This window comes from Lemur catta, chromosome 1 (genome assembly GCF_020740605.2).
Source record: "Lemur catta isolate mLemCat1 chromosome 1, mLemCat1.pri, whole genome shotgun sequence".
NCBI lineage: Eukaryota > Metazoa > Chordata > Mammalia > Primates > Lemuridae > Lemur > Lemur catta.
This window is the reverse complement of record NC_059128.1, coordinates 86467727-86488951: the sequence shown is the minus strand read 5'-3', so window position 1 is coordinate 86488951 and position 21225 is coordinate 86467727. Positions and strand designations below refer to the sequence as shown.

Here is a 21225-nt window from a genome sequence, read left to right as displayed (position 1 = left end):
AAAACCTGGATAGTCTTACTGGAATGAGAGAAAAGGTTCCTACCATTTTTTTTTTCACCTACAAATAGCATAAAAGGTAATGATTGCAAGGAGATACTGAGGAGATGTAGATTACATTGCAGGTTTATAGAAGATACAGAGTCAAAGCAAGAAAAAAAAAAAAAGGAAAGGCATAAATGCAAAGGAAATTGTTCAGGCTTTCTCCTTTCTTGATCTGTACCTCTGAAGCTGGCATAAATACTCAAGTTTAATAGAAAATACTCTGACATGGAATCCTGAAGCAGAGATTTGTATCCTAGTCACTAGTAATGTGGTTACTTCTGTTTTCCACATCGATAAGATAGGAATGACAGTATTTATCTATGTTTTTGTGATCAAATAATATCATGAATATGGATATTTGATAAACTAAAATCTGTTATTTATGCAAGGTATTGTAAGAGGTCAAGTAGGAAGAAGTGGGATGGTGACAAGATTATTTTACTATATTTGTTATGTATTATTTATGAGAGCACAATTACTGATTTTTCATTTAATAAATATTTGTTGAGTACCAGGCACCAGGGGTACAGAAATGAACAAATACTCCTGCTGTCATTTTTGAAGGAAAATTCTTACTTCTAAAACGTGAGCATTTGTGCCTCAATACAATATAGCTAACATTTACTGAGTGCCTGCTACATAACAGATGCTGCATGAATGTTTTTACATCAACATTAGGAGATCAATCTTTATGCTTAAAGTATTGTCTGATGGAAGCAGCCAAATTGTTCCAGAAACAGAAGAAAAAAATTGAAGTATTTAGTAAAAATTGTTATCAATAGAAATGGACTCAATTTTCACAATTTAACAGAGTTCAAACTAAGTAAGTATAAATTAAATTATTTTAGGAAACTTCAATGAACATTTCCCAGTTGCTGCTCCCATCAGCCCGCCTTAACAGAACTCTACCCAGATCATCCGTGCTATGCCTGGGCATGCTTCGGGGGAGCATCAGACTGCGTCCTTGTACACAGACAGGTTTCCACTCTGAATTTCCCTAATCCCAAGGCAATACTGTAGAATTTTAGAATTAAAAAAGGATCTTAAAGGTTAAAATCTTCCACTCATTGCAGAAGTGCTTTCTACAATATTCCTGGAACATTTCAGCCAGTCTTAGTTTGACTATTTTCTATCATGGAGACATCATCTAAAAAAGCATCCATTCTTTTACTAGATAGCTCCAATGATTAGCACTTTTTTTTTAATATTAAGAACAAGTCTATGTCCCTGGAATACACCTAATGCCTCGATTTTTAAAAAGTCGTTATTGTGGTCCATGAAAATTAAGCATAATTGGAAAATGGTTTATATTATTGGCTGGACTCAATAGTATTTTTATACAGTCACAGTAAAAATTCTATATAATGTATTTGCTTTTCTAACACCTAAAATCATCATTAATGTTAGCAACCATCTGTGATCTCTGATACCATGTGTTAATACATTATTCACTAATTTCCTCAAATAATATTTTGAATTCTTAGTATGTGTCTCAAGTTACCAGTCCATGAAAAGATCGAAATCCACTTTATTGGAATTATTTCATTTCACACAGTGGGGGATCTCTCACCCCTTCTGCAATGCCTTAGGGACAAGGTGATTCTTTATGCCTAACGATCTTCCCTCCTCTTCCATATGTCTTTCCCCAGATACAGCAGAGGACCCCAAGCCATGGGGTAAGTAAGATAAACCCCTTTCATGTGCAGAAACTCTGGCCTGGAGATTCCTTTCTACCAGAGGCCAATGAGTCCTCAAAGTATTAGGTTATCTGCTAACACAGCTGGTAGGAGTCCTCTGGTACCCTGCCGCTGCCCTTGGCTCTTATTTTCTTGAGGACTGGACTTCCCAGTCCTTCTGCCTGTATGATACTTTACCATATGACCATGTTCGAACCTGGTGGTTGCTCTCATCTGGTCTTTTGAGTCATTTTTGTGCACAAGTGTGTGTAAGTGTAGAGTAGAGGGTAGATCCTCAGAGCAAGCCTGCAACCTTAAGTCATTTCAATTTGCATCATGGTCATACTCTATTTACATTCCAGTTCACAGATTTAAAAAAAAGCCACAAAATTGGAAACAACAAAATTGGTTGGCCTCGGTAGTCAGCTTCCTCATGGGATTATCTAAAATTCACAGGGAGGCATGTTTAGCATGTGATACAGGAAAGATTCTTTTAAATCTAGCACTTTTGGTAGAAAAAAATGCCTGCAGTTGGAATTAGCATTTTTATATGCCACGAAAAATGCAACCTTCTGATAAATTTAACCTCTGAGGTGGAACTTACACATATTTCTGGTTTGAACTTTCAGACTAAGTAACTCAAACCTTGTCCAGTGAAGCTAGACTCAGTCATACTGGGTGTTTGATCAAAATTGCCAGTTAGTTCAGTTAAAACATTCAAACCAAGCCCTAAATGACAATTATAACTGCTACTGAAGATATTTCTTTCATTGAAAGTTTTAAAAGTTATTTTCATATATATTTGGTATGCTTTGAATAAATGTAACTACTTCACATAATCATTCAAGAGATTGAGTGACTAATACAATGAAGAAAAAAAAATACATGTCATTTGGTTGCATATCTATACAAGATCAAGTGTAATTCATAGGAAACTTGAGTCTGTCCAAATAAGCCGAAGAATGAAACAAACAGAAGCTGTCCAAGAATTCTGAGTTATTTCTGGAGAAAATGTTATGCAATTAATTACAAAAACCACTCTTAGCATGAGTGGTAGGAAATGCATTTCCAATGCAGTTTTCACAGCCAAATAAGAGCTGAACACAATTGCTGTAGAAAACATAAAAAAACAAAATATCACTACTTCATAATTAAGAATCTACTTATAAAGCATTTATTATGCCCTAGGCATTGTTCTAGAAGCTTTACATATACTGTTTTTTTAATCTTCTCACCAACCACACTCAGGGGGTACTATTATCTTCTTTTTACAGGTGAGGGAACTGAGGCATGGAGAAGCTAAATAACTTACCCAATATTACGTAGTTAATAAGTAGCAGAGCCAGGATTTAAAGAAATTAATATGACCATATTTGAGAAGGTCAATTTAATTGAAAAAATAAATTTACAATATATCAGCATGTCCCTTGTATTTGAGCAGATAAAGCTCTGGGCTCTATGGCTATTTGATGAAGCACAAGGGAAGTGAGAGGAGGCAGACGTCTAGGTAAACAGAGAGGTTCACTGTGCAACTGGCAGGGTCTGCCGGTTGTAGATGTGGAATGCCAGAGGGTGGAGGAGGGTGTCCTGCCCATTCTCTGCTATCTTATCTAGGACTCTCCAATCTTCTGATTGTGCCCGATACAGGACACAGCACAAATTCATCTTCCTCAGACTGAAGTTAGGCACCCAGAACCAATCTTTTTTTCTTCTGAAACTTCATGTGACAAAATGCACAATGAATTATCATCTTTTGCTTAAAAAAAGTGACTCAATTAGTCATTAAAACATATCCAACTTGATTCTTCAAATATTTGACTATGTCAATATCTTACATAAAGATGTCTATTATTTACTTGACTAAAGTGAAAAGATGCTTGCTGTTTGTAGATAGCAGGGGATTTGCAGGGTGGAGAACCAGAAGACGGGCATAGGAAGCTGGATGGAGGTGGCCCATGTCACCTGGCCTTACTTACCTCCCTCCAATTTACCCTACCAGAAATGCCTACAAATTGAGTGAAGGCAGAGGGGAGGTACAGAGGCCTTGAGGACCAGTCCTAAACTCCTCAGTTGTGAGTTTACTCTCTAACCATAGAAGTTGTAAGACCACAGAATCTTTTAACATATTGTATAATCTATACTTTGTCCACACTAATTTTATAGCCACCCTGAGTGAATCATACTGTATGAATTAGTTGGTGATTCTTTTTAAGAACCTGGAAGGATTCTTGCAATACACTGACCACATAGGAAGCTTCAAGGCTTATAAATATTTCATGGTTTTTTTTTTTAATTGCCTTGGTAGGAGGAGAACTCTGTCATCTGACTTGCTGTCATTTCACTTCATTGATATTTGTGTAAAATCAACTTGATAGTCTGAAATTGAAATCTAAGTTTGAACCTCAAATCAATAGTTTCATAAAATCTATAATGGTAGTAAATGATTGCTGGAAGGAAACAAAATCTGAGTAGCTTCTAGCTATACTGGTATATAAAATGAATCTATGAGTGATTAAATGTTGACTGCGTAAGTGAACGAATGAGTGGGATGCTGGTAAATCATCACTGGCCTTAATCTGTACAGCTTAGTTATATCAATGAGTATTGAGGTGGTTTTGCTTTCATACATTTAACTTTCTGGTTCCTTTCTTCCCAAATTCTCAGGAACACTCAATTTACTCCCTGGTCAACCGATTAAGGAATCAATGAGGTCACAAGGGTGGGACACTTCTCTGATAAAATTAACATTACTAATCAAGGAAAGGCAAATAAAACCACAATGAGATATCATCTCACCCCAATTAGAATAGCTATCATCATTCTAACTGCATCACGTAGGGCTATGAGAACTAAATGTTAATGTTTATAATGTACTCAGCACCCTTACTGTCTCATAGTAATCCCTCAGTAAATGCTAGTTGACATTGTAATTTCTGTCATTGTTGAAACATATTCAAACCAAAAAAATAAAAATAGAAAAAATAGCTATTATCAAAAAGACAAAAATAAAAAATATTGTCCAGGATGCAGGGAAAAGGGAACTCACACACTGTTTGTGGGAATGTAAACTAGTATAGCCCCTATGGAGAACATTATGAAGGTTCCAAAAAAAACAAAAAACAAAAAAAACACCCTATCATATGATCCAGCGATTCTGCTACTGGGCATTTATCTATTTATTCAAAGGAAAGGAAACCAGTATATCAGAGGGATACCTGCACCCCGCATTTACTGCGGCACTGTTCACAATAGCCAAGATATGGAATCAACCTAGGTGTTCAGCAACAGAAGGGATTAAAAAAAAAATCATGGTATACATACACAATGGAATACTATTCAGCCATAAAAAGAATAAAATCCTGTCATTTGTGGCAACATAGTAGAACTGGAGGACACAATGTTAAGTGTAATAAGCCAGGAACGGAAAGTTAAATATCACATTATTCTCAGTTATATATGGAAGATAAAAAATGTTGATCTCATAGAAGTGAAAAGTAGAACAGAAGATACTAGAGACTGGGAAGGGTAAGGGGAAGGCAGGGATAGAGAGAGATTTGTTAAAGGACATACAATTACAGCTGGACAGGAGGAATAAGTTCTAGTGTTCTATACCACTGTAGGAAGACTATACTTTCAGGGATCATTTCTATAGTCCGTTTTATACCACTGTAAGATGACTACAGTTAACAATAACATATAGTTTCAAATAGCTAGAAGTAGGGCATTAAATGTTCCAACACAAAGAAATGATTAATGTTTGAGATGATGGATATGCTTATCACCTTGATGTGATACATTATATGTATGGAAAGATCACTATGTATTCCATAAATATGTATGATTATTGTCAATTTAAAAATTAAAAAAAGAGGAGGAGACATCAATGATCTTTCTCCCTGTGCACAGAATAAAGACCCTGTGGGGACAGTGTAAAGGGAGCTGTCTGCAAGCCAGGAAGAGGGGTCTCACCAAAAACTAACCTTTTGCTGGCACCTTAATCTTGGACTTGCAGCCTCCAGAACCGTGAAAACATAAATACCTGCTGTTTAACCTACCCAGTCTATAGTATTTTGTTACAGCAGCCTATGACGACTGTATGGTTAATACATTCTCCCTGTTGAAAATAAAGGAAGAAACGTCCTCCCCATTCTTACAACATTTGCTTTAGAAAACTGGTAGGTTTTCTCATTTTGAAATGTATGTATCTTTAAAGGCTAAATCAGTCTCTTGCTAGTTAGTTTTAATGACCTAAAAATATCTTTCTCAGGGACATGGGAACCATCTCTTTGAAATGCAGCAAGGAAGACAGCATCCCTATTTCTTGGTTTCTTTAGGAGGGTAGGAGGGTACTTCAGCAGGTGTTGTTCCAAGTTGTAAAACTACCTCCTTTTATAAAGACATGGGAAATTTATCTTTCCTTTGGATAAAGCCAGTTATCTAATATAGATGGTTACCCCAATTACTATGGGAATTTAGGATGAACTGTGTGTGACAAACGGTGTTGCCAAGTTCTCTTACTTGAGGACAAGTTATTGTTTACCTCGAGCATATGTATGTAATGGGTTATACCTTCCTGGCTACATAAAAGGGTGAGGTTTCTTTTGTCTTTGCAATCTCTTGGCAGATTTCTTGTGATGCACATCCCACTCTGGTTTAATTTTTAGTCAATACAACCTTCTTCTCTATCTTTGTGGAGGAGCTTTTTTCAGGTTGGGAGACTTTGTTTTTATATTTCCAAAACTTCCCAGTCCTAAGGCAAATATTAGGCAATAAATTTGTTGAATTAATATCTATAGTTCCCTATCTCTGTTACTACTGTAGTCACACCAATAACTAGAAAGTCTATTAGATGTTATTAGGTCTTAATTCTGCTGCTTATATCAGATAACCAATGATATAGGCTGATGAGGAATAAAAACTAAAGGCCAAAATTGGTTTTACTCAGATGGCCATAGCATCACTGTAAATGTTTGGAAAAATTTGATTTCTTTGGTTCACAGGCAGACTACTGGGGAATGCCCTGTGTTTATAGTTGGAAGAAATTAAATTCAGTTCCACCACTTACTGTTTATGTGACTGTCAAAAGTCACCCAATCTAACCATATCTCACCCTGAAGCCCAGTCTCTTCACCTGAAAATGTTTCATGTTCCCTTTAGGGTCCCTGCCAGTAAAACATCATAGGTGTGCTTTGTATAATGAACATTTGCCCCATAATGTTTGCCTACTACTCACGAACCTCGCCATATATACAGACTGTAACACTTACCAGCTGATTCCCAAATTGGCTGACACCAACAGAAAAACACTGACTTTCTTCCTTTCCAGTTTATCCTTATACTCTTCAATTTCTTCACAGTGGCTTTTCTGCCTTTCAGCACCATTTTCTTTCCTTTCTTTAATGATGTAGGACATAGTATTTATAGTTTTCCTCTGTTTAATTTGTTCTGCATTGGGGGTTATGACTGCTAAGGGGAATGCAATATCAAATTACCTTACCTTTTCAGTTAAAGAAAATTCAAGGTGTTTACAAGTGAAGGGAATGAAATGATTTCAAGTGGAAAATAAAATGAAACGGGGCATAACTGCATACGACCAGATAGCAAGGCAATTTACAGCGAGAATGGGTCTAGTGGGTTCTAAGCCTACCATAAACACGTTTTACAGTATAAACATATATTTTAAGTAAATAACACAACTTTCTGTTGTGATTTGTATTTTTAGGTTTCCTTCTAATTTGGTCTTGAAGTCTCTCCGTGGAGAGCGGCCTTAAGCCAGCCACCCTCTAGGAGAGCCCTGAACAGGGGAAAGTTAGCTTCTGGAGTGTATGGTCAGGTAGAGATAGAAGGATATTAAACCCAAAATGCCTAAAATGGATGAAAACTTATGACTTACAGATCCCAGAGAGGTTAGGCACAGCGACGGGAGACCAGGAGAGCATCTGGAGCTGGCGGGAGCAAGAGAGCAGAGGGAGGGGCTGTGGGACTGGGGCTTATGGGGGCCCAGGGGCGTGGGCCTTTGGGCTTTGGGGCAGGGATGGATTGATTAGAGAAAACAGGTGGGGGGGAGACTTATTTACAGGACAGGTGTTGGCCATTAGGTTTAATTATGGTCACTAGCTGTGGGGTGTGTCTTGGGTCAGTAGGGGTGAGGAACAAATGTCACAAATGACCGCACGGAAAGGAAAAGTTTTAACCAGACCAAAGGTGATGGGGTAAGACTGGGTTTCACACAACTTATGTCAGGCCTAAAAATGGATGCTGAGGCAGCAACGATGCATAGCAAACTCCCACAAAACCTAGCTCTTAAATTGTTTACATAATAGTGTACATGAACAAAAACAGAACTGAAAATCATCGAAAATAGCCCCGTTAGTTTGAACTAACAGGCAGGAGTCAAGTTTCTAGGTTCTTACATTATACGTAAAAAGGCAATGCCATCTTACACGAAAGCTAAGATCTGAGAAGAAAGTGGGGAAAATAGGTGGGGCTGAGCCTCATCTTTGGCAAGCATGAAAGTGTATTTGTTTTTCTTTCAGAAAGGCCTTCCTTTATTGCAGTTTCACTTCTTGTTTGTTTTCAGTGCTGCCTACATGAGGATCTTTTGAGGCTGTAAAACACATGCTTTTATTTATAAAAGAACTTTTTTTAATGGACTCCATATTTTCCTGTTATGATTTTGATTGCTCCTTTTATCTAGAGGTTTTAGTCTGTAAACACATTGCTAAAAAAAAAAAAATGCCTGCGATTGTAGTTTTCAGCTAAGTTATCCCAAATTATCTACATGTGGCCCTCATAGGCATGGCTCGGCGTAAAGTTTAACAATTGTTCTCAAATTGTGGTTCCAGAACCAGCAGCATCAGAGGCACCTGGAACTTGTTATGAATGCAAATTCTCAGACCCCACCCAAACCTACTGAATTGGAAACTCTAAGGGTGGGGTCCAGCAATCTGGGTTCCAACACACCCCCCAGGGGATTTTGATTGCACTAATGTTAGAGAACCACCAGTTTACTGTTACAGAAACCCTAAATGAGATAACACATTACTTAGGTACGTATAAATGGCCAATATTTTAAGTCTTTCAGGTGGTACTGAAGGCCAGTATCCTGTTTAACAATGGGTCAGGCTAACAGTAGTGGCCATCGTAATTCACAGGCACAATGATTTACCCAGAGGACTCACAATGAGTTGCAAACACGTGCCCTCTGCAACGCTCAGACTCAGTAAAAGAACTTTTGAGGCATCAGCCAGCAGTGTTTAAATGGCCCGCCCCCGTCTTCACTCTTTCCTAGCCTCTCTTTTCCTTACTGGGTGACTTTGCTCATCCTCCCTCACTGTGTGTAACTACATCTGTCATTTTCTCAGTGGACACAGTCACCTAAATATCATGTTATTAACAATGACAGAAAGAAATAAAACTGAGTTTATAATTTTCCTCAAAACAGCTCCCCATCTAAGCATCCAGTATGGTCAGTGATAGGTTGTACAGATCTGTAAGTTACCTAAGTTGACCATTATTTCTCCTTTGCTTGCTTTACCTTGTAATGACTTGTAGATCCGTCCTTCATGGTATTTCCCACATTTGTCCCTTCTTGTCCATCCTGCTATTACTACTCAAACTGCAAAACTTATCTAAAAGTCCTCCTTCCTTCCCTTCCTCTCTTTTCAAAAACAGATGGCATAATGAGTCCTCTACGTTAACCTGTTTGACCTCATCCCTTTCTGGCCCTCCCACTAAGACCAATCTCCACCTTCCTGAGCCTGATACTCCAAGTTCTCATGACAATCTACTTCTTTCACCTGCCTCTGCTTATTCCTCCTGCTACTGACCCTGGTGGTTGTCAAACTCAGGCACTCAGAAGGCTGATTAAAATACAGACTTGTGAGCCCCATTCTTAGAGTTTCTGAGTCAGCAGTTTTGGGGTCAGGCTCAAGATACCGCATTTCTAAAAAGTTCCAGTTGTTGTGGACAGAAGGTTGTGTTCCCCCAAATTCACAAGCCTTAACCCCGAGTGTAGCTGTATTTGGAGATAGGGCCTCTAAGGAAGTAATTAGGGTTAAGTGACATCATAGGGTGGGCCCCGGCCTGATAGAATTAGTGTCCTTACAAGAAGAGATACGGAGAGCTTGCGATCTCTCTCTCAGCTGTGTGAGGATGCAGCGAGAAGAAAGGTGTCTGCAAGCCAGAAAGAGAGCTCTTACCAGACACCTAATCAGCCAGCATGTTGATCTTGGACTTCCTAGCCTTCAGAATTGTGAGAAGACAAATTTCTGTGTTTAAGCCATCCAGCCTGTGGTATTTTGTCATGTCAGCCCAAGCTGAATGACTCGCCAGGTGGCCCTGGGCTGCCGTTTTTTGGGACCACATCTCAAGCGCACTTCTCTACTCCACTCTTACGGGTGTTTTTGCCAACATGACCTCTGTTCCCGCTGCCATGCCTCCCTCTTCTCTCCTTACTTGAACCCCAATGCATCCTTGAAAGCCCACTTTGAGCCACACCTCTTCCCTGAAGCCTTTCAACCCTCCTGCCCACAGTAATCTCTCCTTCCTCTGAAAGCCTTTATTGCTTTATCTTTAGATTCATCTGGCATCTAGCAAAAGCCACCTAGTATGATTCTCCTTTCTCTTCATATATGTTTTAGCTCCATCGTAAGCTCCTTGGAGGAGAGAATTTGTCCTGGGGTCTCATACCCCATATAGTGCTTCGTACACAGCAGGGGTTCCATACATATATGATTATTGGACAACTGTGGAATATATGGGGAGGGGGTTCATAGAAACTGCAGGTGTGAATCATTCAGGTGTCATAGGTTTCTCAGTTACTCTGAGAGCCTCTCAGGAATGTGGAGGTGCAGCTCACAGGCGAGCACACTGTTACTGGCTTCCTTGTTTAGAGAGCTACATCCTGAGGGGGTCCCTCTTTTTTAATGTTTTGTAGAAGAAGAATGCTTTTTTAGACAGAGTACATTTAATAATAGTAATAATGCAATAAGAATAAACATTTATGGAGAGATTGCTGTGTGCAAAGTGCTTCACAGGTATTACCACTTGTCCTCCCAGCAGCCCAACAGAGTACGAACTATTATGCTATTATTCCCATTTCACAGATGGGAAAAATTGAGCCTTTGAGAGAATAAATGACTTATCCCAAGGTCTTATAACCGGACAGAGGTAGAACAGATGCTTGGCTCCCCATTCACCTGTTTTAAACAATACACCCATTTATTGCCTCTCCTCCGTAAATAAGCAGAGACTTTTATGCCAGAGGTTTATACAAACTTACCTCTCAACCTTTCAAGATTAAAGTTCACTATTTAACCAGCACTTAACACAGTTCATATTCCTTTTCCTAAGATAAATTAAACACAGCTTAACTCCTAGCACCAAAGGGTAACTGAAGGAGAGATCCCATGTCTTCTCTAGGAAAGCAGCTGTGAAGGGCATGTGCAGGTTGGGAGGCAATGACCTGCAGTTTTCAGTTCTAATAACCCCATTGATTCCGAAACCTGTTCTCAGTGAACAAAAACAGGCATGATGGTTCAGCGGGTGCAGGAATTGTATTACATTTTGCTTTCTTGACTCAGTGATTTGAAGAATGTTTTTCTGATATGTCAGCATTTTCATAAGATTCCCGAACAACTGATTCTAACATCTGTTTTACTTTCTAATCAGACCTAAAAAATTAACATATTGAAGAGTATTACAGTTACCCATAACAAGAAAGTATTATAGAATTTTGAAAACTGCTTTCTCATTAACTCAGCATTTAATTATCAGGGCATTATGTAATAACTGGTAAATCTCTTCATAAATAAGGTTTATAAGTTATTAAATATACATACGTAATATCTACATGTATATAGATATAACATGTGGCTGCCACTCCAGACAATTTTTCTACCTACAGAGCAATTTTGAAGTCTTTTGACTCTTAAAGAGAAACTTTAATTGGGCTGTTTTATTCCAGCTCACACATTTAAATCCAAGGCCCTGGTAGACTTCAAAATCTACCACTTTAAATTAATTACACCCCGGTAATTGATTACTTTGCATAGGAAAGTATGTTCTTTCTATTTCTTTTTCAAAGGAAAATTATGATTCAAAAAGAAATAGCTAGATATTTTGGGATAATTTGAAAGTATAGGAAATTATAAGCAGGCAGAAAAAAAAATCCACTATAGTTAAACCATACAGAAATAACTGTTGCTTCACTTTGGAATTCTGTGGAATAAATTTTATATTCTAATCTCTATTAATTTAGCACGATTTACTTCACTAACCCTCGCCTATTCTGCTAAACTACCTCTTGAGTCTGCCCACATTTTTCCATTGCTATTGCTGTCACCCAAGCCCCACACCATCTCTCACCAGGATTTTTGCTACAGACTCCAGCTTGTCTGCCTTCTCTGTCCTGGCTCCCTTCAGTCTGTTTCCTACACCGTACTCTTGCTCAAATGACTTCAATGGCAACCATTGCTCTTGGGTGAGACGATTGTCTCAAAAGGGCACGCAGAAGCAGTATGGAATATTAGACCAATAATCTGAGGATCTCTGTTTGACTTTGCAGGGTTGTTCTGGGGATTACATGAGAAAAAAGTAGCAAACTACAAGTGTGAGTAGTTATTAGTTAGATCTTTATATGTAATGTCAACTGTTTTTGTTTGCTTTGAAAAAATATATACACATTCGCTTTCATAATTATTTTAACCAATGCTAGTCTTTGAGAAGCAAGTAACAAGGAACATGGTAAGTTAAAACAGAAATTCTGATACTGCTAATATTTAGTACAACCTTGGAATGGGATCTATCATCCAATTGAGAAATGAAAAACTGCATCACACAAACACACACATACATATAGAGTTGTAGATTTGATATAGGTAGTGTTAAAAAATTAATCTTTCAAGTGTTCATGCCAAAAAATGAAGAAACAATGTTGGTATACTTGTTCTGGGCTAAAAATATGTATATTTAGTCTACTCGTGCACTAAAAATGGTAATTTCCCATTGCATGATATATAACAAACACCTGCTTATTCTACTACTATGTTGTGAGAACTTTTAAATTTTACAAATGATTTTACTGGTGATTCCAGTTGTCTCAATCTGATTTCAGATTTCCAGAGAGGAGAAAATACTGGATAGGATAAACTGCACTATGAGAAAGTAGGATCTGGGATTTTGATGTCCTGTCCAGAGTATAATGGAAATATTTCTGTGGAAAGCTCTTTGGTTCATTCTGGACAACTGACTCATTAAAATTTAATGTTTTTCCTCACTCCAAAGAGCATTATTCTGATGCCTGACCTGCTTATTTGAACATGTTAATCTTTGACCCAAATGAAAGAGTTGACATGGGAGCAAATCTAGCAAAGCCATAAACATTTGTCTTCATATGAGCCAGGGTATTAATAAATAGCAAACAGATGGAAACTCAGAGTGATTTTAAGATGGTTTAAGAAAGAGATTGTTTACAAAGGTTTAGGTGGAGATCTGGGGATAGTGGAATTACTAACCCCTCTAGTTCATAAAGCATGAGGGGCGAAAGTAGTACAGGAACCCAGAAGGAGAGTGTTCTCTAGGAGAGACAATGTCAAGAGGCTTAGAGTCAGAGGACAAAGCCAGCCTGAGGGGACCATGCCCAGAGGGAGCCTGTTTGCTCAGGAATCTTCTGACGGGCTCCCTACTGTCTGAACTAAATAGGAAACAGGGAGTAAGAATGTCTGTAGTAATCTGTACAGCTCAGCCTCCTGCGGAGAGTGTACGGTATATTAGGAAGGGCAGATGAAAGACAATTAGCACAGCCTTTTATCATAGTTTGCCAAGCACAAAGCCTGGCACATGGTAAATGCTTCCACAAATGAGTCAAATGAAAGGATACATGAATCTCTCAGTGACCTAAACTGCACACAGTAGCATACTTAATTTTTTCCTAGTCACCTTTGAGTTTCATGTAACAGATTGAATAAAACATCGTGATTTCAAGAGTTTGATAAAAAATAATAATATTGTTTTCTCCATCTCACTTTATATACTCCTTTATATGTCTACAGTGGCACTTACTGTCTCCTACATTGTATGATAATTAATGAATAGTATCGGCCATAAAATTTTAAGCTTTTTTTTCCCCTTGAGGATATATACACACTCATACATATACACACTTTAAATGCCCCACCGTGTCTAGCACAGGGTCCTGAACATAGTTGCTTTCAGTAAGGGTTTGTGATCACATAAATTCAAACATAAGAACTGTTATATCACATAATTTTAAATTTTCTCTTTAATTTAATAGCATTATTTGTTCTAAAACTCACTGAGCACCTGCTTTGTATCCAACACGGTGCTAAGCACTTAGATTCCAAGGATGGGTAAGCCAAGTGCCTGTCCTCCCAGGGCTTACATTGTGAGAGGAGAGAAATATCAATTAGCAACCATGATAGACTCCCTGTGCTAGGGGAGTGTTACAAAGTGAATACTTCCGATGTAGGATGGGATGAAGAGCAGGATAGGGAAGACCAAAGCAGCAATATCCTATATGCAGACAAACACAATAGACTCCAGAGGAATGAAATCAGGTTACACCAGAAAGGATTTCCTGAAAGCAGGATGCATTTTCTTCCAAATTGGATTTTTACAATCTAAATCCCTCCCATTAATATTCAAAAGGTATCCTGGCTACTGAGCATGCCCAGTAACTGCAGCCAGAATGAGAAAAAATTGAGAAGCAAAGGAAGAAGTTAGAAGTTTGGGGTTGGGGGTTGGTGCTGACATGAAAACAACAGTATCAGCTTAAAGATCATCTCCTGAACAGAAGGGAGATTTTGCCATACTGTAATGTAGAGTAAGGGAGAGGAAGTGTGTATAATTATTCAAAACTAGGAGAAGAAAGCATGGACTATGGGAAGTCATAATAATACACTGATTTCTTTGCTGATGAAAATGAGTGTGAGGTGGGGGGAGGGGCATTTTCTCTGCCACTAATCTCCATGGCTAACTACTTTAGCAAATTTCTTAATCTATTTGTGAGTAAAATCTTTACTCACAGTGTCTTAATCTGAGAAATGTAGATAATGTTACTGGTCTTGCAGGATTATTGGGAAGGATAGCACAGAGGTAGACAAGTTGGTTGGTGTACAATAGATGTTTGCTTAGCGTTACTGGAAACTTATCTAACACTTGCCATTTCTACTTTGGGGAGAGTCAACAAATTGAGAACCATATTTATCACCTCTCCTATTAAAGTTACTGGTGTACAGCTTTTTGACTGCACTGAAGATCCTCATCCAGCTTCTTGAAGTGAATGTCATCAGACCAACTGCAATGTTTGAAGAGCCAAACTTCACAAATTCTCCATTTTTCTACTTTTGACTCCAGAGAAATGCTAATCTTTTGTCTTAGAAGGCGGTTCTAGCTAGTCCAATGATCCTTAAGAAACAGATAGTGATATAGATCTGTAGGATAGGATTCCAGATCTTTGGTTACCTCTCAAAGGTTTATCAGCTCAAATGAGAAACTGCTTCTATATTTTCAAATCAGTGTTAAGTTGAAAATGGCCAGGTGGATTTTAACATCACTACCTCATGTCACTTAAAGACATTTCTCAGCCTTGTCTCTCATTGGTAGCTATGCCTTTGGATGTTCGGCTGTGGTCCTTGGCCCCAAAGCTCATATTTTTATTTTGATGGCAGTTTCTCTGCCAACTAAATATTATTAATGTTAAATTCTCCTACATTTCTCATAAGAGACCCTTTCCACAGTGAACCATTTCAGATAAGGGTTTTTTTTTTTCTATTTCTGGACATGTTATCTATAGTTTGAGGAACATAACTGTAGATAATTAACCCTTTTATTAGGTAATATGGCCCCAAATGACTATATTTGAGACATTTTTACATTTTACTCCTGAGAATAAAAGTGTGCTTAGATATAAAATTTTGCACTTAAACATTCATCCTATATTCTGGATATTGTCAGAAATAACACATTTCTTCCACTTAAATCATAAAATGGCCCATAAAAATAGAAGTGACCAATCTCCATATAACAGTAATGCAACATAATGTATTGAAGTATATTCATAGATTCCAAAATGGGAATTAGTAGCTATCTGCTTTCCATTTCAAATTAAAATACATTATACTCTATTTCAGCAAGATAGAGGTTATTAATATGATCAAAATGATCTGATTTAAATTTTATGAAACTTCAAGTAAGCAGGGACTCAACGGTTAAACTCATAAAAAGTGAAAAAGAGGATAGATCATCACATAAAAACATTTCATCTCATATATTTTAATTCATTCAGTCATTAACTATAAAAATTTTTTTTATGAGACAGTTGTTACTTAGACATAAAATATCCCTTTTCTGTGTAAAGCTTTTGTGATTCAGGTTCTTCAAGCTTTAATAGAAATCAGAGAGGGAAACTGAACACAGAATGGCTCAGCAATTAATCATGTTGTGTCTTATTTCAAATTGTGTTATCCATTGGGAAAAAAAGCCCTCTACTTAATATGTTAAAGTTTTATACATTTTTCACTGTCTGCTATTGCATAAAATATTCAAAAAGCCCTTGGTATAATAAAATAGCTGTGAAAAAACTTCTTTTGATGATGGATATTGTAATCAAGATGCAAAAAAATATATTCTGTACCAGTTTCTAAAACTGTAAGTAACACAATCATGAGAAACAACAACAAAAAAGTATAATTTTTCAAGCTAACTACCCAATTTAAGTCACTGAGGCAACTTTTGGAAGAAGAATATGTGATAATTATTACAAAGATTAAAATAATTTTTACTAATGTTACACAAAACCTACCATAGTATTTCTGTATATTTTCACAGCACAGCGAAAGCTAAGGTACTTTCAACAACATCCATTGATCAAAATAGGCAGTGATGTGGCAAATTTTGTTTGAAAATCAAAATAAACATTTTTTCCTGATAACAATATACTTTGGACATGCTTGTCACATTGGAATTTTAAAATGAGTGCTAAGTATCCTTTCCTGGACCATTTCTGCCTCCAGAACACCTTTCCTCTTCCTCTTCCTCCTGACTCAATCTACTCACTCACTTCTCTGCCTTTTCTATCTCCTTAAGCTAAAATTTCCTCTCTTCTAACATGACCTATTTTTTATTACTTCCCACTTATCAGCCTATATTATAGCAGGATGTCCCAAACTCAGCACTATTGCCATTTGGAGCCAGAGAATTTCTTATTGTAGGGGGCTGTCCTATGCACTATAGGATGTTGAGCAGCATCCCTGACCTCTACCCACTGGATGCCAGCAACTGACCACCATGCCCAGATGTGACAACCAAATGTCTCCAGATGTTGCCAAATGTCCTCTGGGGAACAAAATCACCCATTCTTGAGAACCACCATATTAGAGCAACTTGTATACATAACGTCATATTCACTTTTGAATATATTCCTCCACTGTATGGAACTTAGTTCAAAGGTGATGCTAAGTAAAGGTTTGTTAAACGTGTGAAGAATAAGATGGTGTTTTAGCATTGTGGCACATTGCTAGAATGATAAACATGTTACTTTTATAAACTGAGCTCTCAGTTTCACGTAAGAACTTAAAAATACTTCTATATCCATTTTGGATTTATTTTGTCATGTTTGAAGTAGAGAGAGAAAAGAAGACAGCATTTTCCCAGTATGATAGATCTCATTTGAACTCTGTGGTTCATAAATTTTCTAATGGGACTCAATTATTTATTTCTTTTTTTCTTTCTTTCTTCTTTTACTATTTTTTTCACTACTAGAGAAAGATGACACCAAAATCTATTCCAAAAAGAGAACAAAAAAGGAGGAAAGCAGGGTAAAAATAGAAGAGAATGGAGCAAGAAGAAATAGAGGGGAAAAAAAGAAAGAATAAATGATCAAGATGCAATGAGCTTTTCTATATTTATAAGCTCATTTATTAAAAAATTGCATTTAAATAAAAATATTTTCTAAGACATATATCTTTCAACTTGAAAATAGCAAAAAATTCAATTAAAAATCACTGACTTTTTCATTATATTTAATACTAGAGTTAATTTTTTAACTCAGACAGACAAGGAGAAAAATAGCAAAGAGAAAGAGATAAAAAAAGAAAATCTTTAAAAAAGAAAGCAAATGAAGAAAATGAAGTAAGGGTAGATTTTATGAAAATAAGAAAAATAAAACATGAATGCTTTATAAAGTACACTTAGATTTCTAAAGGATCACAGGATTTTTTTATACAACAAATAAGTTGATTAAATAACACTTGAATAATGATCCAATGCAGTTTGAAATAATTTCTCTGAAGAGTATGAACTAGAAATTAAGGGACAAAAATAACTCTTTGTGTTGGATAATAAAGTTATGAAAACATGTAAGTTTTTTCCAATTAATACTTATTTACAAGTTGAATTTCATTAATCAGTTCTGTATTCCTGATTTTTAAAAAAAGATAGAAAAAGCCCAAGTAATGAAGAAAAATCTATTTCAGGTATTTATCCTTTATAACTATAATCAAATATATATATGTATATATGTGTATATATATATATATATATATATATATATGTATGGTGGTTAAGAGTACAGAGTCTAGATCTAGGCTAGTTGAATTAGAATCTGCCTCCCCACTTTTTAGCCATGTGCCTTGTCTGGGTTTGAGTTCTCCAAGAAGTAGAACCTGAGGCAAGAATTCAAGGATAAGCTATAATCACTGTTTATTTGATATATTGTAATTACATTCATAAAGTTCAGAAAACCTTGTAGGAGCATGAATTCAGGGAGTCATAGTTTTGAATATTTCTGTATCTCTTGACAGTCCCTCATGAGCTCAATTCTTTTTCCCTTTCTGGAACTATCCCACAATATAACCTGGATTTGTATTCCATATGAAAGGGATGTTGTTTTGTAGTGTTTAATTGAATACTATCAGAAAGTACATAATGTTAAAGCGTTAAATCTAAACACCTACCTAGCATTTACCTAGCATTGTCATCAATATATTTAGAAAATTAATATATCCATGAAGAGACACAGAGAAGTCCAGAGTATTTTCACCACAGTTAAAAAAATTACCTGTATTTTCTCTTTTCTTGGAATCTTTTGTGAATGAAGACAGTGTCCTCATTAATTTCTATAATTTCTGTAGCATAATTTATTAGATCTTGGAGTTTGAGCCTGCATTTGGCTCTTTCTGACTCATACTGATGTTTTCAATAATCTCTCAGTAAAGCCAGATCTCAAATGCATGTAATCACCAAAATATAATAAATCACAAAGCAACGTGAAAGAAAGATTTTTGAACAGTAATACCCTAGAAGCTTATGAGATGGGAACTTTGCCATATGAAACATGAGTTTCAGATAAAATACAAAGCCTGCCTCTTGGCTCATTTAGAAGAAAAACTTGGAGTTTTGCTGATATGAAATTAAGATGAAATAAGATTTCCCTTATGAGAATACCAAAGCAGAAGATTTTACATTTGAATTCAGGGTTTAGAAAATTATTATCATTTTTTTTGAAAGTTACCAAGACAAGAAAACACTGAGTCTTCTGCACTGAATCAAAGAAAGTATTATGGCCATGAATATTCAAAACTAGGTTTTACTTAAAGTAGTTTTATGGAAGTCAAAATTACTAACAAGAGTCAGCCATTCCTTATAGTTTTAGCATCAAATATATTCTAGTGCTATTGAAATTATTTATAAAATTATAACTCATGAATGCTAAAAAGCATTGGTATTCTGTTAACTATAATCTTCCATTCTTAATGCTACTTCAATTTACAGCAAAAAAATTATTAATACTATTTATAATAATTAGGATGTTAAATTTTGGTTTAGTGTTCAGTTTAGCTTATTCTTAGGTTAAATGTGTTACTTACTCTGCGAGGTTTGAGTATCTATGAATTTCTTTATCAAGGCATCAGTAGTTTGGGTATAAAGACTGAGGGCGTATCTCAGAGACTGAAGATCTGGGCTTTTCTCCAAGAAATTCTTTTTCAGGCCATTTCCTCCTGCATGAAAGTATTGCTAAAAAGAAAAAAAACAAAACAGTATTTAAGCAGAGATGTTTAGGAAGAAATATTAAAGGTAGGACTTTATTAGTCTAAAGGGAAACTCAAATGGAATAATACAGTAAGATCGATATAAGTTAGGTACAAAGAAATAGTGCCACTGTTTGCACAATGCTAAGTTATCATTATCTGATTCAGGTTCCCTAGATACCTCTGAAGTCTACATAACTATATCACAGACCCAAGATCCTTAAAGGTCTAAGCCTTTTCCTCTCATTCAAAATTTAACTTAAACACTGCATGAAGATGCAGTAGTCAGAATTCTTACAGAATGACAGATTTAGATATAATAACAATTGTCGACTTGCTCATTGACTTCTATTTCCACAGCATGAGAAAGATACTTAGGGTTCTCAAAATTTCACAGAGAAGGTAGCTCTTGATCAGACATTTTTCAGATATTAGTTTGAGACCCTAGGCCAAGTCCCTGTTACTGCATCTTCCCCAACCTCTAATCATACATGTTGCAGATCTAGCCAACGTGATGAAGCAGAGTGGTCCTTAAAATCCAACACCCCTTGATCCCTGTGTTTGATAAACATAACAAAACATTCAGAGGTGTTTTTTGTTTGTTTGTTTATTTGTTTTGCTATTGCTATCCAGCAAACTCAAAATATTCCAATATTTATAAGTAATAGAAAATATATATGCTCAATATGCTCATTGACAATAAATATGATCACTGAGGAATGTCAGCATTTTTCATACCGCAGGTTTTTAAACACAGACATCTCTTTAACAGGCATAATGTCTAGAAATATGCGATAGAATTAAGGATTTTTTTCCAACCACTCATAGATGATAATATTTTTGTAATATGCTGTCAAGTTTAGATAAATGGTTTTCTTTTTCTCTTCCTGTGCCAACAATGCTAGAGGAAACCAAACACTCACTGGCAACTGTGGCTCGCTGTGCTCTACAATTCTCACAGAATGGAATATGTTGAAGAAGTACAAAGAATAATTCAGATACATTCTCCTAAATGGATATGTGTCATCCCTTTAGCCCACTCCTTAAGACTTTCTGAAGTGGAATAATTCAATGAATTTAAAAATCATAACTATCTCCATTTTCTCCACAATTCAAGGGAAGATGCAGAAAAATATTTCGGGCATTTGTAAGCATCTGAGTGCATTTTCAAAGAGTATAATGCAGAGGAGATTGAGGATGGAGGCCAGAGACAGTAGGAAACAGGGATATAAACTTAAGAGAGATTGTTACCATTGCAGACACTCTCCCCGGGGAGAAAAACCTATGGTCATTTAAAATCCCATTTACTGATTCTAGCTGGGTGCCCTGTGAAACTGCAAGTTGTGGCAAAAACTACCTGTGGTATGAAGAGAAAGTATAGAAAAACAAGAAAGGCATTTTCTTACTCTTTAAGAGAAGACAAAGATGTAACATTTAAAATTGTACTACACCTTGAT

General features: G+C 36.5%; 1 protein-coding gene across 2 annotated transcripts in view; it reads right to left on the bottom strand.

The window, feature by feature from the left end:
• The window catches only part of UNC13C (unc-13 homolog C), a 533240-nt gene that overhangs the window by 38105 nt on the left and 473910 nt on the right, over positions 1–21225 (bottom strand). For both annotated transcript variants that reach the window (XM_045555386.1, XM_045555388.1), the window contains one exon: positions 19607–19754. In XM_045555386.1, coding sequence (XP_045411342.1) covers positions 19607–19754 — 148 coding nt within the window. The remainder of the gene's footprint in view (positions 1–19606; positions 19755–21225) is intronic.